At 37.6% G+C, this 14,946-nt stretch overlaps 1 protein-coding gene across 1 annotated transcript in view; it reads right to left on the bottom strand.

The window, feature by feature from the left end:
- The window catches only part of LOC107041215 (dynein heavy chain 2, axonemal), an 81,436-nt gene extending 66,810 nt beyond the window's left edge, over positions 1–14,626 (bottom strand). The window contains exons 1-9 of the mRNA XM_015261656.1: positions 14,416–14,626; positions 12,231–12,691; positions 11,810–11,946; positions 11,106–11,448; positions 10,496–11,015; positions 9,244–9,386; positions 7,883–8,028; positions 2,420–2,513; positions 255–419 (exon numbers count right to left, since the gene is read on the bottom strand). Coding sequence (XP_015117142.1) covers positions 255–419; positions 2,420–2,513; positions 7,883–8,028; positions 9,244–9,386; positions 10,496–11,015; positions 11,106–11,448; positions 11,810–11,946; positions 12,231–12,691; positions 14,416–14,626 — 2,220 coding nt within the window. The remainder of the gene's footprint in view (positions 1–254; positions 420–2,419; positions 2,514–7,882; positions 8,029–9,243; positions 9,387–10,495; positions 11,016–11,105; positions 11,449–11,809; positions 11,947–12,230; positions 12,692–14,415) is intronic.
- Between the last annotated feature and the right edge of the window lie 320 nt (positions 14,627–14,946).

A 14,946-nucleotide genomic window follows, 5' to 3' on the forward strand; every position in this document is an offset into this window, starting at 1 on the left:
TTCAGGAATATGGCAACTTTTTTTCGATTTTTAATATTTTTTTCCCGAATTCTCATAAGAGCCCGTGTTAAAAAGCATTTTTCAGAAAAAATTCTGTTTCAATTTATGTGAACACCTCATAAGTAAAATTTCACTTGTCAGTAAACATTGTATTGCTACAATGTACTTGCGTTATCAGCTCTTACATCCGAATTCTAGACTTTCCAAGAGATCATACGATGAATGTAGAGAATGAGATACTAGTGATAACTGACTTTCTTATCAATGAGGTCAGCCTCAATATGGAAAACCGGAGATGTTCCAGTCGTTCCGTGCAGGAGGTGGTACATCCTAATCATTGACTCCTTCAAGCAAAATTTGATGGCTTCTTCCAGCAGTTTATCTAAGTTGATGAGATAAATCTTCCACGCTGTAGTACCCTTGAACGAAAGCACAAGAGATACTGAAAGAGATTAGACCCAGTATTCTAAGCTAGTGTCGAGAGTGCAGACATCCTCAAACTAAAAACTATTTTCACTCGCAAACTTTATGATATCGAATTGAAGAATCGGATCGAATGAGAAGTAATCATACTGGTTCAAGGCAAATTAAGCTACTGGCAATGAACGACTACTCGGAGGTGCGGTAGCGGCGCTTCGCCAAGTGCTAACCGCACGCATCGTACGCATGCGACAGCCTATCACAGATAGACGGAGTTGAATATCCTGTTTGAAAATTCCGTTATTAATTATTTCAAGTGGTAGTTTCCAAGTGGTAGTTAATCCTCCAGTGATCGCGCTATGAGCCTAGCGCCGTTGATTTTTTATTTCTTTTCACACAAAACTTTGAGTGAAAAATAAAAATAAAATTGAATTTCTACTTTCAATTATATCAAATGAATTGAGATTTTTTTTTTGAGCCATACTTGCGCCATTGAATTATTACAATCTTTTGAAAACTCGACTCGCCGAAATTTCCCGTGTTTAACCTTAAAATTTCAAAGCTTTCCACCAAATGAAATCGAGTTCTAGATTTATCTAATGACTATTCTTCTCTTAGATCGCTATTTTCTATTCATTGAAGGTTCGAAATTCCCCTGTGAACGAGAAATAAGTGATTTTCTTCAATTTTTTTTTGTCACGGAATCGTAAAATAACGCGACGCCGTTGCGCTCAACGCGCGATCAGATACGTTCGGTGGAGAGGTGCGACCACTCGAGGGTTAATTATAAAACATTTGAAATCTATGTGATTATTTCTATAAATTATTTCTAAAGGGCTGGAAACTGATGTACTAGAGCCATGCGCTCACCCCTTTGTACAAGTGCAATTGCACGGATGCAATAATTATTATTATTATTTAATAATTTTTCTCCAACTTTTTTCTCCGTGTTGATATTGCGGTAGTGGTAACGCACAGAACGTAAGTTCGCTATCATCGCTGGGAAATTAGGTCCAATAGCTTGTTATTTCGGTGTTGTTGTTTTAATTTCAGACCATTCTCTTGTCAGAATATTTTTTTATTTCCATTTTTAACAGTTTTCGTTACAAGAAACTTGCGCCTCACCATCGCCTGAGGGCCTTCAACCTAGTATTTACATTTTATATACAAGATGTTTCAGCAGATTCTTCAGCGGAAGAAGAATAAAGAAAAAATACTCAGCAAAGTGTTCGTATCATACAATTTGGGTAGGAGGAGTAATTAGATGTTTGATTGGATGATTTTCTAATTATCAGAATAAATATATTTCCTGTGGCGTCCTAATATATGGAGGGCCTCCCTACTCTTGTCACGCCGATACGTTTTGTGACGTGAGCTGTTCAATGAGTTAAGACTTTTGGAAATCTCGAGCTGAAATTTTTAATAGAAGTCTCGACTTGATTTGCGGAGTCTTAACTTGAGACTGTTGAGTCTCAAATTGAGATTTCCAAATATTTCAAATAGAGACTATTGGATTTAAGGGTTGGATCGAATTAATAACTTTGTGAATTTAATTTGACTGTGAAGACGCATCTCAATCTTTACTCTAACTCCGGCTGTCGAAGACTAACTCCAGAAAAATAAGGACGAGTATATTGGACCACTTGGAGCGCATTTGCTCTTTGTCCTTTGTTCTATGTTTTGCTCCTACTATTCGTAGTCGCCCCCGTGTGGTCGCCACGTAATATAAACACAGTTTTAAGAACCTCAGTCTGAAGAATTTTATGTGGTGACACTAAAATCTGTCGAGCTGTGCAGAGGTTGACTTTTGAATCTATTTCGTTCTATGAAATCCAACAGAGACTTTCAAAAATATCCATTTGAGATCACAACAGAAAACAAGCTCGAAAAATGCTCAAAAACCAAAACAACAAGTCTCAGAATAAATCTTGTTGTTTTGGGTAATGGGATATGAATAAGTAATAACTCATTTCTCCCTTCCATTAGGATTCAAACGTACTTCATCAATTGCCGATCGAAATCCTTCATAAACCGTCGATATGTATTGAGTGATCCCGTGGTATTTAGATTGGATCATCCGGAAAACTTTGTCCCTGAAACAAAATACATTCATATGAAAACAGGTTTATGTTTATTGATGCCCATCGTCAGAACGTATCAGTAAGGTTCTCTGCCAATTCTTTTGGATACATGGACGGAGAGAGATTTTTGATAAAAATTATCCTACCGTTCCATAAAAGTGTATCATGAGTCATCGTTTCCTCATTTCTATCCTGAAATTTAGTGAAAATTAATATATGATGATCAAATTTTATTCTACGTTAGAGAAATTTTATCCTGACGCATAATAAATTTCATCCTACCGATACAGTAATTTTTAATCTACCGGCACGATAATTTTTATTTTTATCAGGATAAAATTTCTCTAACGTAGAATAAAATTTGATCATCATATATTAATTTTCACTAAATTTCAGGATAGAAATGAGGAAACGATGACTCATGACACATTTATAACGGTAGGATAATTTTTATCAAAAATTTTTCTCCGTGTGAGAATAAGAAATCGACTGCATCGCCGTAGCTTCCCGCAAACAGGAAGCGAGGGTGCAAAGATGAAAGGGCTCATATTTCCAATGCGGATTGACATTACACATGAGAATGTATTGGCTTTTCACGGTCTTCACGTAACGTTCAGTTGTTTCTGATACGATCCTCTAATCAAAGACGCTCGTCCAAGGAATAGCGCCTTTGAGTGATGACAATAGCTTCCCTATCAAGAGGCGAAAAAATGTGAAAAGCTCGAGGGACAGTTTCACACGAGCAATTTTTCCCCATTTTCAGGGAAATAAAGGGGGTAATTGCTTTTGTTTCATTCTAGTATAGCCGTTTTTGCTAATAAATCAGGAATATGCTTCCGAATGGACATGTTTTACGGTGGAAACGAGGAGAACAATCTATGAATCATCGTGACCAAACACCTGCATGCACAAGGGTCTAACATGGACACCTGCATTCTCCGGGCTGTAATTTACGAATAAATATTGCTATTTCCGGCTTTTTTGAAGTCCGCAAGAAGAGAATGATTGAATCAGTTGAAAGAATTGCAACCGAAAAAACAAACTTTACTTCAAGACTTATAATTCCAAATTGAGACTTTAAAAAATTTGAAGTTGAGGCTTTTAACAGTTATAAGTTGAGACTTCTGATAGTCTCAATTTAAAATTGTTAAACGACTCAATTTCAGACTTTTGAAAGTCGCAAATTGAGATTTAGAACTGCCCTCAAAGAAAAATTTCAAGTTGAGTTCCGAAAATCTTTAAAAAAATTTAATTGAAAATTCCAGCGAATTCGTTAGACAATTCTATTGGATTTCTATTGAAATTTGTATTAGGTTTTGGCCGATTCCATTGAAATGTTCAATAGAAAATATTCTATAACAAAAGTCAATAGAATTTGATTTTTCTATAGAACTTATTCTACTGAGAAATTTTTTATAGAATTTCCTCGATCAAATTTTAATTTTTTTGTTCAATTTTCTTGATGAAAAGAAAAGAAGAATAGATATCATTGGCTTCCGGATGTCTTCAAAACTTTCTGTTTAATTTTATTGACGAAAAGAAAAGAAAAATCGAATGAAAAAAGCTTCATTCAATAATATTTCCATTTCCATTTCCTCTGATTTCTATTCTCACAGCACATCAATATTGCTGTCTTGAAAAATATCCTGTGCAATGGTCGTGCCATCTGGTAACGGATGCTGCCACAGACAGTATCATACGTATATGATACTGTCTGTGGCAGCATCCGTTCTCACTTCAATACATGTATTGAAGTGAGAATGGGGGCATTATCTCTTATTCACAAATGATAAATTTTGGATATGCAGGAAGTTTGTGACGCTGTGTGACGAAAGGGGGCGACGGGAATGTTCAGGTGGTGATGTTACACAATATTTTTTGCTTTCGTGCGGAAGCTTTGTAATTGTTCTAATTTAAATTTCGAATTTTTTTTGTTATATCGACTAGCTATGATCCGAAAAGTCCAAAAATGCAATTTTTTCAAACACAAAGATTTTCTTGTTCGCTAATGAACAGACTGAATTAAATCATTTCTTCTTCTCAATCCTAGCCGAGATATCAGACAAGATGTGAGTGAGAATTTACCGTGAATCCGCGGTAAAATTGACCGTGGAGCGTGCGAATAGACACTGCCTAAAAAATTTCCGAACATTTATCGAAAATTTAACAAATGGCTGTCGAATGAAATTCAAAAACTTTTCTGAATTTTAATTAATTAGTTGTTAAATTTTACCAACTGGTTGCTTTCTCTGAGGATCACATGACAACAAGAGCAATTCGCCACTATTTCATTTTTAATCGCCGAAATCACAAACGCAATTTCGTTCTCGCCCCATTTTTCACGAAAAAACAGAGATTTCCCCATGGCTTTAAACTATCCCAAAGGTTCACAAAGGGGAATTCGGGAATGCTGGAATTTAATAAGTTACGAAATATTCAAAGGGCATCACATAAAGATTTAAGCCCCATCACAAGGGGCCATCTGAGCATTACGTAAGCCAATTTTTTGACAGTGTTTTGACCAAGAATTTCCTTGTTTTCATTCATTGGGGAGAAGAACAATTTTTTGACAAAGAAATTCATTCGCCATTCCTCAGTAATTCCACGAGTCAACTCTTCTGACACAGCGTCAACGGTTTCCAATCTCTCTATCTGAAATTCACTTTGCATTTACGACAGCCATAACCATTATTGTTGATGCAGATTTTTTGCATTCTTCACTGCATTTCGGATGGAACATGCAATCCTCCACCCGGCCGTTTAGCATTTGTCAGTATTCTCCCCTCAATAGTCCAGGCGTCAGGGAATTAAATTTCACGGGTGAACGAAAAAAAAGGGATATTCAAGATTTTTCTGCGTGAATCTCCAGATTTTTGTGTCAATAGCAACGAAATACTTTGAAAGTTGTATAAACATAGCTTGAATATTTTGAAGAGTAAATCGGAAATAAATTCTGAGGGAAAGTTGATATGAATAAAAACATTCTAGTTGAGTTTGTGCTCAATCGGCAGTCTAGTCTTATTAATAATAATTAATCTAGAAGTGCAAAAATTACACAGTGTTTACGAAGAAGATTAAAATCTGTAAAAAATCCCACAAGCTCGGAAAAAATAAATAAAAATTCTACGCCCAATAGGAAAATTATCGTCGGTGTCAAACTTTTGTAATAAATAATTTAGGTTGCGACCTGCCTAAAATAGCGTCTTATGTCGACACATTGTTTAAAAGAATAATTGAAGAAAAAATTCGATGGATCTATTTTTTACACTTAAAAACATTAGACTAGACTTGAAGAGAAAAATTATCAATGATAGACCGTTTTTTGCTACTTTTTGAATTCATTTTTCCTCGTTACACTCAACGACTCAACTGGAGTTCATTCATACCATTTTAACCCTCTTACGATAGAGTCCTACCAGCCTCTGTAGATGAACTGAGAGGGGGAACGGCCAATCACACTCGGGCGTTGCGTGTATTAGTGCGCTACGTCACGAACTGGTGCCCCCACTCTCGGCAGACCAGGGACGTAGTGAATAACCTGGGAAGACGCCACCCCTGCGGTCTTCCAAAACAATTAGTCAATTACAAGTTTTTCGCATAGTTATTCTCCCCGGATTATTGAATTGACAAAAGTGTTTGAGTTCTGTTTAATTGAATTGTGACTATGAGTTCCATAAATGAGAAATTTACGGGAAATGGAATATTTTGACGCCTGATAAATCAAAATAGGATAACTGTAACTCGAGTTATTGGAAAAATGAAAAAATAGAAAAATTATAGCTGTAAAATGGGCTATCGAAAAAATCAAAAAAAAATTGGGAGACAGTCGCGGAGAAAATCGCCATCAATTTCCAAGAGGCTGAGGGTCAGCCATTGACCCATTCAGCATGGAATACCTCATATAGAGAAAGTTGAAACTGAATCGATAAATATTTATATTAGAAAATTGTAGTTATTCAATTATAGAGATTCACAAAATCCTACAATTTTCTCTTGTGGCGCTTGGTTGAAGTGTCGCCGGCACTGGGTCCTACTCCCCACTCCCCCAGCGATTCGGTATAACGCGGTAGTGGGGGACCGAGCGCTCTCGTCAAGAGTTAAAGTAATACGAGCACAAATTAAGTTTTGAAGATTAAAATCTGAAATAAATTCCAAACGAATGTTAATATGAATAGAAACATTCTTTCTGAGTTTCTAGTCAATCGCCAGTCCAGTACTATTGATAATAATTGATCTAGAACTGCAAAAATAACGAGTCTTCCGAAGAAATGAAAATTCTGAGGTCAGGAAGAAAATTTAAAAAATCTCCGACTGAGGAAAAATGACTAAAAATTCTGTGCTCAGTATGAAAATCTTTCTTCGGCTTTTTGAATTTATTTTTCCTCGTTACACTTCACGATTCAACTGGAGTTTCCTCGTACTACTTTAACCGACATGTCCAACGGAAGCGGCATTCTCTCGAAAAAAAGCTCTATGTAAAATGAATTCTCCCGAAATGGTCGCCAAAAAACCCCCTGATTTTTTTTCTCTGACAAATAGTTCCCGAGATAAAGCCCCGAAAGGACAACGCTTACAGTGTGATAAGCGTCACGCGTATCCTATGCATCCACTACCTACGGTATCGATCGTATTCATTTCTCCCAACGTTTCTGCCCCTGCTGTCTTCATAGCTGTCCTAAAAATGGCACAAAATGGTGGAGGGTGGGGAGGGAGACAGGTATAAACAGACAATTTAAAAAAAATCTCTGATTCTACCCTGTGTTTCAACAAGTTTCTCCAGTATCTAACGAACAGTGGAGTGAAATGGATCGTCATCATGAACGTTACAAAGCAGTATTTCTTACGTGTGGGAGGTTCATCAATGGGAGAAGCTCCAGTGATCGAATACCGAGGACTGAAGAAACCTGTGGAAGCTGTGAGTATTTTTTTTGCAAAAAAGTCCTTCATTATTTTTCGTCATCGCGGAAGCAGAAAATAGTGACTGAACCCCTCTATTTTATTTCAAGGTTAGGGAGGACCCTGGTGGATGAAATTTTTGTACTGTCACGTTTGTTGATTGTTGACACTCTCTGCAGATACTTCCACACCTCGTGACACTGGGTACGTATTGATTTTACCCATTATTATGTTATGATTAAGCACTTGACTCAAATTTTTTACTCGCACCTCGAACGTTGCAATTAATTTCCGCTCTGATGAGAAATGCATTGGGTATTCGAAATATTCGCGTGTTAATGATGAAAGGAATGTGCTCGGTTTCTCCCTTAGAATTGAAAATTGTTACGTTATTATCTCGCAATCGCCCGGAGGTGCGGAAATTTCGCCGATGCTGCGAGGGGTGGGAATTTTTCTGGGAGGGAATGCTTTACTTATTTAGTTACCTGTTTGTTTGAAGATCGTGGGCGAATTCGTGAATGGTGTAGATGTAATTTGGTTTGAGATCAATAACCTTCATGAGACATATGTCCTCGCAGAGATTGAGTATCGCTCTGTTTGAGATTTTGTAGACGTCGAGGAAATTCTGTAACTGAAAAACGAAATTTCGAGTGTGATCATTTATATTTTTTCTGTGAGATATTTTATATCGAACAGACCACCCTCTAAGCCTCATCTGTTTCCATATAAATAGTGCTGTGGACCGCCGTTTCTTGTATAAATCGAATTACTGATTTTTCCAAAAATATTGTACCGCGGATAAAGGAATTTAAAATTGAGTAGGAGTTATACTTATGCACGAGTAGTGATAGAACCATGGAAATCCCAGTCCTGAAACCGGTCGGTAATGCAGAGTCCCAGTTTATCTGTCTGTCACAACGACTAGACGGAGACAATGGGTCAGTGACACCCATGGTTGAAGGCTGGTCAGCTTCACGTGAAAAAAAAATTCAGGAAAAATGACACGACAAAACGTACAAGTGAGACGAAATGATTTTTCGGGACTTTTTCTTGAATCCGAAGCGAAAAATCAATTTTTCCTCTTGAGTTCTGGAAATTTTGTGACACTCGGTACATCACAATTACGTCAATTTTCAAACCGTAATTTAAAAACTTTTTCTTCTGACGAATGAGCAAAGAAAGGGAATTGACCGGAAATTAGTGGTTCGACCCGTAATGGGTCACGCCATCTAACCCATCCGCTAGTCACGCGCAACCCAGGACTGAGCGAAGCGAGCGACCGGCCTCAGATTTTTTTACAAATTCGACAATTTCTCCTGCAGAAACGAAGGGATTAATTTGCTTTCATCGTAGTGGATACGATTTTGTATGACTATGACTGGAGTAAAATTGCAGCGAAATCGTCTCAGCGGTTGTAGAGTTATTCAAAAATGATTTTTTCGAAATTTTATAACTTTTTTTTCTGACAAATGGGCAAAAAAAGAGAATTAATCGAGCAGTTATTGGCTCGAGCCATAATGGGTTACGCCCCCTCCAACCGACCCCTACCAGTCGCACCCAATTTGGGCGCGAGCGAAGCGAGCGACTGGCTTCTGATCTTTATTTTTCGGATCAGATGCTTTGAACACAATTCATCAGTATTTTCGAAGTTAAACTAAATAAATTTATCAGTTTACCACAAATTAACAATATGAGTATAAAACCTAAACTCCCCATTTTCATATATTATTCAGGGGGCTTATGGCACATTTTGGTATAAATTTCATTCGAACCCTTTTAATTCGCATTTAAAAGTCCCGATTGCAACAGAAAAATCACAGACTGATAATTATGATTATCAACTTACGGTTTTCACATGTGTACAGCATCCTTTTACGTACGTATCAATAAATTCGGAGTTCCACGTGAGTTTACTCAACCCTGGTCTGAGCTCACGGTCCAGAATTTTGAGCAGAGGTTTGAACAGTAATTTTTCTTCATCAGACAAGGCTGGAAAGAAGAATGAAGTAACCCAGTGCAAACCGTTTGTATAATATTGCACCCTGCAAAGAGTATACTGCCTCACAAACGGAAACTGATCATCATTATTATGACAATCATTATTGCTCTGAAAAGAGATCGCTGAACAGTCCTTGAGGATCGAACCGCACCTGGAAGACCGCCCAGTATGCAAAGCGATACACTTTTCCTAATTGCTCTGCGACCGCAGTTTTTTCAACCAGAGTGTACGTTCTACTGCAGTTCAGAATTATTTGACCCCAGTGGATGGAGGGACTGTAGGATTACAGCCTTTCGAATCTGGATAGTTAATAGGAAGACAATATGTCAAGAAGTTGGGATGTTGAGCCCAAATATGATGAACTGCTCTACTCTCTCATGGAAAATGAAGGGAACTACTTTGACTCTGAAGTTTTTATACAGGAAGGATAGCTCAAATAGGAGGAATTGGTATTTGAGCCGCTTCCTCTCTTCTTTCATCGATATGTTGTCCTCAGCCGGAGCCAAATACTCAATGAAATAGATTCTTTTGAACAATATGAACCTTTTCCCGATGTGGAATTTAATTTTGGCGATTCTTTGGATCATATGCCAGGAGCTGGTAAGACTTAAATCGCAGCAGTTATTTTATGATTCACCCTCGAATTTTGACTTTGACGCGACAAGGAAAATGCTCTAACTTCCTACATGACTCACCGGCATGTGGAAGCGATCCACTCCATTAACTTTTTATGTAGGGAACACCCAAAAAGTAATACTTGATTTCAAGATTTCAAAGGTCTCAATTTAATTATTTCATAGCTGTTGAGACTTTTGAATGCTCTAAGTTAAGTCTTTTTACAGAGAGATTTTTCTTTAAGTTGAGTTTTGAAGGTTTTGATTTGAGACTTGAAAGTCTCCATTTGAGGCTTCGAAAAGTCCCTACTTGACCCGTTTGAAAGTCTCGACTTGAGATTTAAAAGTATCAATTTGAAGCTTTTGAAGACTTCGTTTTACGATCATAAGTCTCAAAATAAAGCGTGTTTTTTTGGGCGGAACGTGTCGTTTGGAAGTGTATACTCTTTTCAGGTTGCAATTTTCAGTTAGATTCGGACACTTACCTCGGGTTATTTTGTTGTACGCCGAGATGAGCATGAGAACACTCTCAGAAACGAACTGCAGTGTTGGCCACTTGTCGATTATTATTTCAACGTATACGGGAATCTGGAAACCCAGGTAACGCCAAATACTTGCCTCATAGCATAAATTCAGTACATTGGGATCAAGATTGGGCTCCAGAACGCCAAGCTTATCGATGCTCTGTCGCATCAAGTACTGGTCCAGTCGGCTCTGCGGATTACTATCGATGTCATCCATCCACTGGTGATGGATTCCAACGATCATATCATTGATCGAGCCAAGTAGTACATCGCACTGATGGTACACTTCATCACTAATCGCACAATAACCCAGCCATTCGGCATTTGCCAGAAGGGCCCTCATAGCCTTGAGTCGTTTGGACTTGAAATGCAGATTCAATGCTCTGCCAGAATAATGTGGACAGCTCGAAGGATATTCTGAGCTTTCTCTGAGTAGTTCCTGCTTGACTGTTTGAGATTGTTTCGAGAATGACCGCCAAATCTAAAGAACGAAATTGGTAACAATCCAAGAGTGATGTTTGGGATGGATGATGCAGTCAATGAGGTGAAATGATGTCATGTAGGAACTTACAGATGTGATCATTCCACTGAAATTCGCCATTAAACTGTTCCGATTCATGTACATGCGCAATCCATAAAGGTAAGCCAGAGCTTCTCCGACATGGTTGATGTTTTTGAAGGTGACATTCATCAGATTCTCGATCATAATATCAAGGTCTTTTGTCTTGGCTCGGAACTCAGACATATCGTCATGCCAGGTGACCTCTTGAACGGAGAACATCTTGCGGGAACTGTCGTACACGAGGTGCAGATGCTCCCGGAAGAGTTTCTCAACTTTCATGCAGACTTTCTGGTGTTCCTGACCTTGGGTTCCACCGAAACGGGGCACTGGGATGTTCACTGTTTCATCTAATCTTTTTTTCATTCATTTGAGAATAGAGGTAATATAGAAGTGACATTGACTAATCGTAGGAAGATGATTATTAGATATACAGTCAAGTCCCTAGTACAAATTCTAACACTATGGAAGTGTGACTGGATTTTTATTTTCTGGATCCCGGTGTGTGTGATTTGACGAGTTGAAAACAGGGAAAAGGAGTCCGAAAAAGTACGCCATAACACTTCTAATTTGATGAGAAAAATAATTTGCAACATGAATGATTTATTTAGTCAATTTTTTTTTTTCAACTGAGTTGTCCACTTCATAGGTTAAACATCCTTAATAGTTAACGAATCTCGTTAGGAATGAAAGGATCACTCTATCAGGGCTATTACCTTGCGAAATCAATTGAAGCGCGACAAATTTCATAAAAATCACTGCATCTCCCAAGAAAGCTGTCTATGTCCCGGAATACGTCCTCAACGTTGAGATTCCATGGACGTGACGTCGATGAATCATAAGCGCTGACAAACTTGAACATGACAGAAGACAGTGAAGATTAACACAGAACATTGGATGCGGAGGACCTCAAGAATGAAAAGGATAAGAAATTCCAAAAACACGCGCCCTTTGATATTGAACTACAGAGTGTTCTCGAATAATTACATGACTATTCATGATCCGTCGAGACCAATCGTCTACGGGTCTCTCTGTGTCGACCCGCATCTTTAAAATGCGGGAAAATTCGATCACATCATAAAAGGGGAAAAAGACGGCTGAAAGTAGAAAAAAAACCATTGATATTAAGTCCATTACCTGGAAATAAATTTTCTTATAATATCTGCAAACATCAGTGGCTCGCTCCAGCATTTTCATGCCCCATCGAGTATTTCCAGTCATGAGAATTTTACGAGGATCAATGAATCGATGACATACAAGTATGATCTGATTATTGAGAAGAATGAATAAGTGGGTCATCCTCTCTTGTGTATTGTAAAACGGTGAATTAAGCCAGATAAAATGGAATAAGTGGAGTATCGTCAATATATGTTTTGATATTTCTTCGAGATTGTAACAGTTGTTTAGTCTGTTTGAAGCATCTCTGAGAATTTCCAGAAACATTATGTTGGATTTCGCTTCCTCGGTATCGGCGTTGATTTCTCTGTGCAACATTGTGAACGGTCGAAAGTAAGTTGAATCGGATGTTCTTAAAATATTTACAATCCGATCCACAGCAGGACTCTGCAGTTGATAATTCAACGCGCAGAGATTTTCATCTGTTAGAACGAACATTGAGAAATGGATTTCTTTTAAGATAATCAAATTTTCGTCTTAACTCGTTCTATGGCTCATAAATTATTATTGCAAAAAAAGGTTTATATATGGGTTATTAACATTAATAATGAATACGAATGAATAATGAATACTAGGCTGCTGACGAGAAAGACGGCGTGCGTCTAGCGGGTTCTGCTGCCACGTCAGAGCCCGCTTGAGTTCTCCGACGCAAAAAAAAAAAATCTCAAATTGAGACGTATGATCTCAAATTGAGACTTCCTAAAGTTTTAAATTGAGTTCTGAAACGCTCAATTTACGACCTGAAAATCTCAATTTGACACTTGAAAATCTTAATTTAAATCCTCTGAAAGTATCAAGTTGAGACTTTTGAATGTCTCACATTGAGATTTTAAAGGCTCATGTCAAAACTTCCAGAAGGTTAAAACAGAGATTTTAAAATCTCAAATTGAGGCTTGAATTAAGATCATTGAAATCTCAAAATAAGATTTTTTTCTGAGTGAAAAAGTGCCATTTTCAATCAACGATTTTTCATTGAAAAATGGGGGTTCGAAGGTTATAAAAATTACATTCGAAATTGTTACAACTTTTCGATTTAAAAAAATTGAAAAGAATGCGTGTTCCCTATTGTCAATGATCGCGGCTCCAAATTTATATAATGTCGAACTTATTCCGAAAGTTATTCGCGTTAAGGGATGAAATGACCCAGTTTTTGGGTCGATTTACACCGGAAAAGGATAGATCATCCTCGGATAAGATTGAAATATATCCTATTGGGGCTAATACACCAAAGAAATGATAAATCAACTCAACATTCGGATTATTTTATCCCCAAGATATAATACCTTCAAGGGATAAAGTACATTAACCCATTGAACAGGGGGAGTCTCGACTCGTCTCGATGTGAAAGGAGTGGGGAGCCCCTCATGTATTAGTGCGCCATAAGAAAGACCTTGTTGCGCACGCAGCTACCACACAATGCTGAAGAGTGGGGTACTGTAAGCCCTTCTAATTTAATTTACACTTAGTTTTTCGTGTGAATTCTTTTGTTGGGCACGAATCGCTGAACGAAAAGGAAAAAAATTATTTGGAACTGAATAACCCGACCAGAACTGAAAACTTTTTATCATCAAAACTGGACTGTTTTTAAAACAAATATGGACTGTTTTTTCTTTAAATAAAAACCTTGTGGAAAAAAATGTACGAGTGGCTGTATCTTTGATGCAGATTCGGAATTGTATATATTTATATAGGTACATTAGAAATATTTGGGATTTCGCACCGTCTCGTCATGATAAGAAGTTTTTTATAATTACGATACGATTGAATTGTTATGTATAACCAAAATCCCTAAACAAACGTTCAATATATTTCATTCATAATGAAATCGTCACGTGCGATAATGACCAACTGTCGGTATTTTGCCGACCAGTGTTAAGGATCCCTCAAAATTTTAATTTATTTCTAAAAAAAACTGAAGAATTTTCTAGAAAAATCCAAACTTTTCTAGAAAAGTCTGGAATTTGCTAGAAAAAACCATAACTTTCTAGAAATTCTAGAATGTTCTAGAATTCCGATAGATGGCGCCACTTCCGATAAGGAACCATAAGGACTTTTTCCCTAAATGCCTCCCCATAATGAAAACATAGACGTATCCACATAAAAAAAGAGCCTAAGAGGTGTACAGGTAGAGGCTTGATTAACTTACACCGATAAATCCAAAAGTCGTACTCATCGGTGAGGCACAACAGCTCTTGGCTCATGAATTGCTCATAATCATTGATGGTCAGTCTCATTTGTTTCATCCAATTGACTACGATCCCTTCAAGACGTTGTATGAAGTCCTTACTCACACATGCCTCTTCAATTGTCATGTCCATACCTTCTCGGGGTAAGTACAGCATAGTCAGGCTGTACATTTTGAATCTCAAATCATTGATTTTGTACAGATATTCATGCAGAGCATCACAAAAATCAGCTTTCACGCCTGATAACCGCGGGATATGAGGGTTCAGTTAAGAAATGAATCTATTTTTTCGAAGGGGAAAAATGCCTATTTACGAGTTCCATTTGAGGAATGGCTGAGGAAGTGGGAGTTTTTTTGAATATAAATAAAGTGGAAAGTATAATTGCCTCGATGAAAATCTATAGAATATTGAGCAGCTCGGAGCAAGACAACAAAAATTGAGCGCCGGCACATTTAAACAGTAAATTTTCACTCCAATCGTCCACAAAAGAT

Source organism: Diachasma alloeum, unplaced genomic scaffold, assembly GCF_001412515.2.
Source record: "Diachasma alloeum isolate Michigan unplaced genomic scaffold, Dall2.0 Dall_scaffold_00359, whole genome shotgun sequence".
In the NCBI taxonomy this organism is placed as follows: Eukaryota; Metazoa; Arthropoda; class Insecta; order Hymenoptera; family Braconidae; genus Diachasma; species Diachasma alloeum.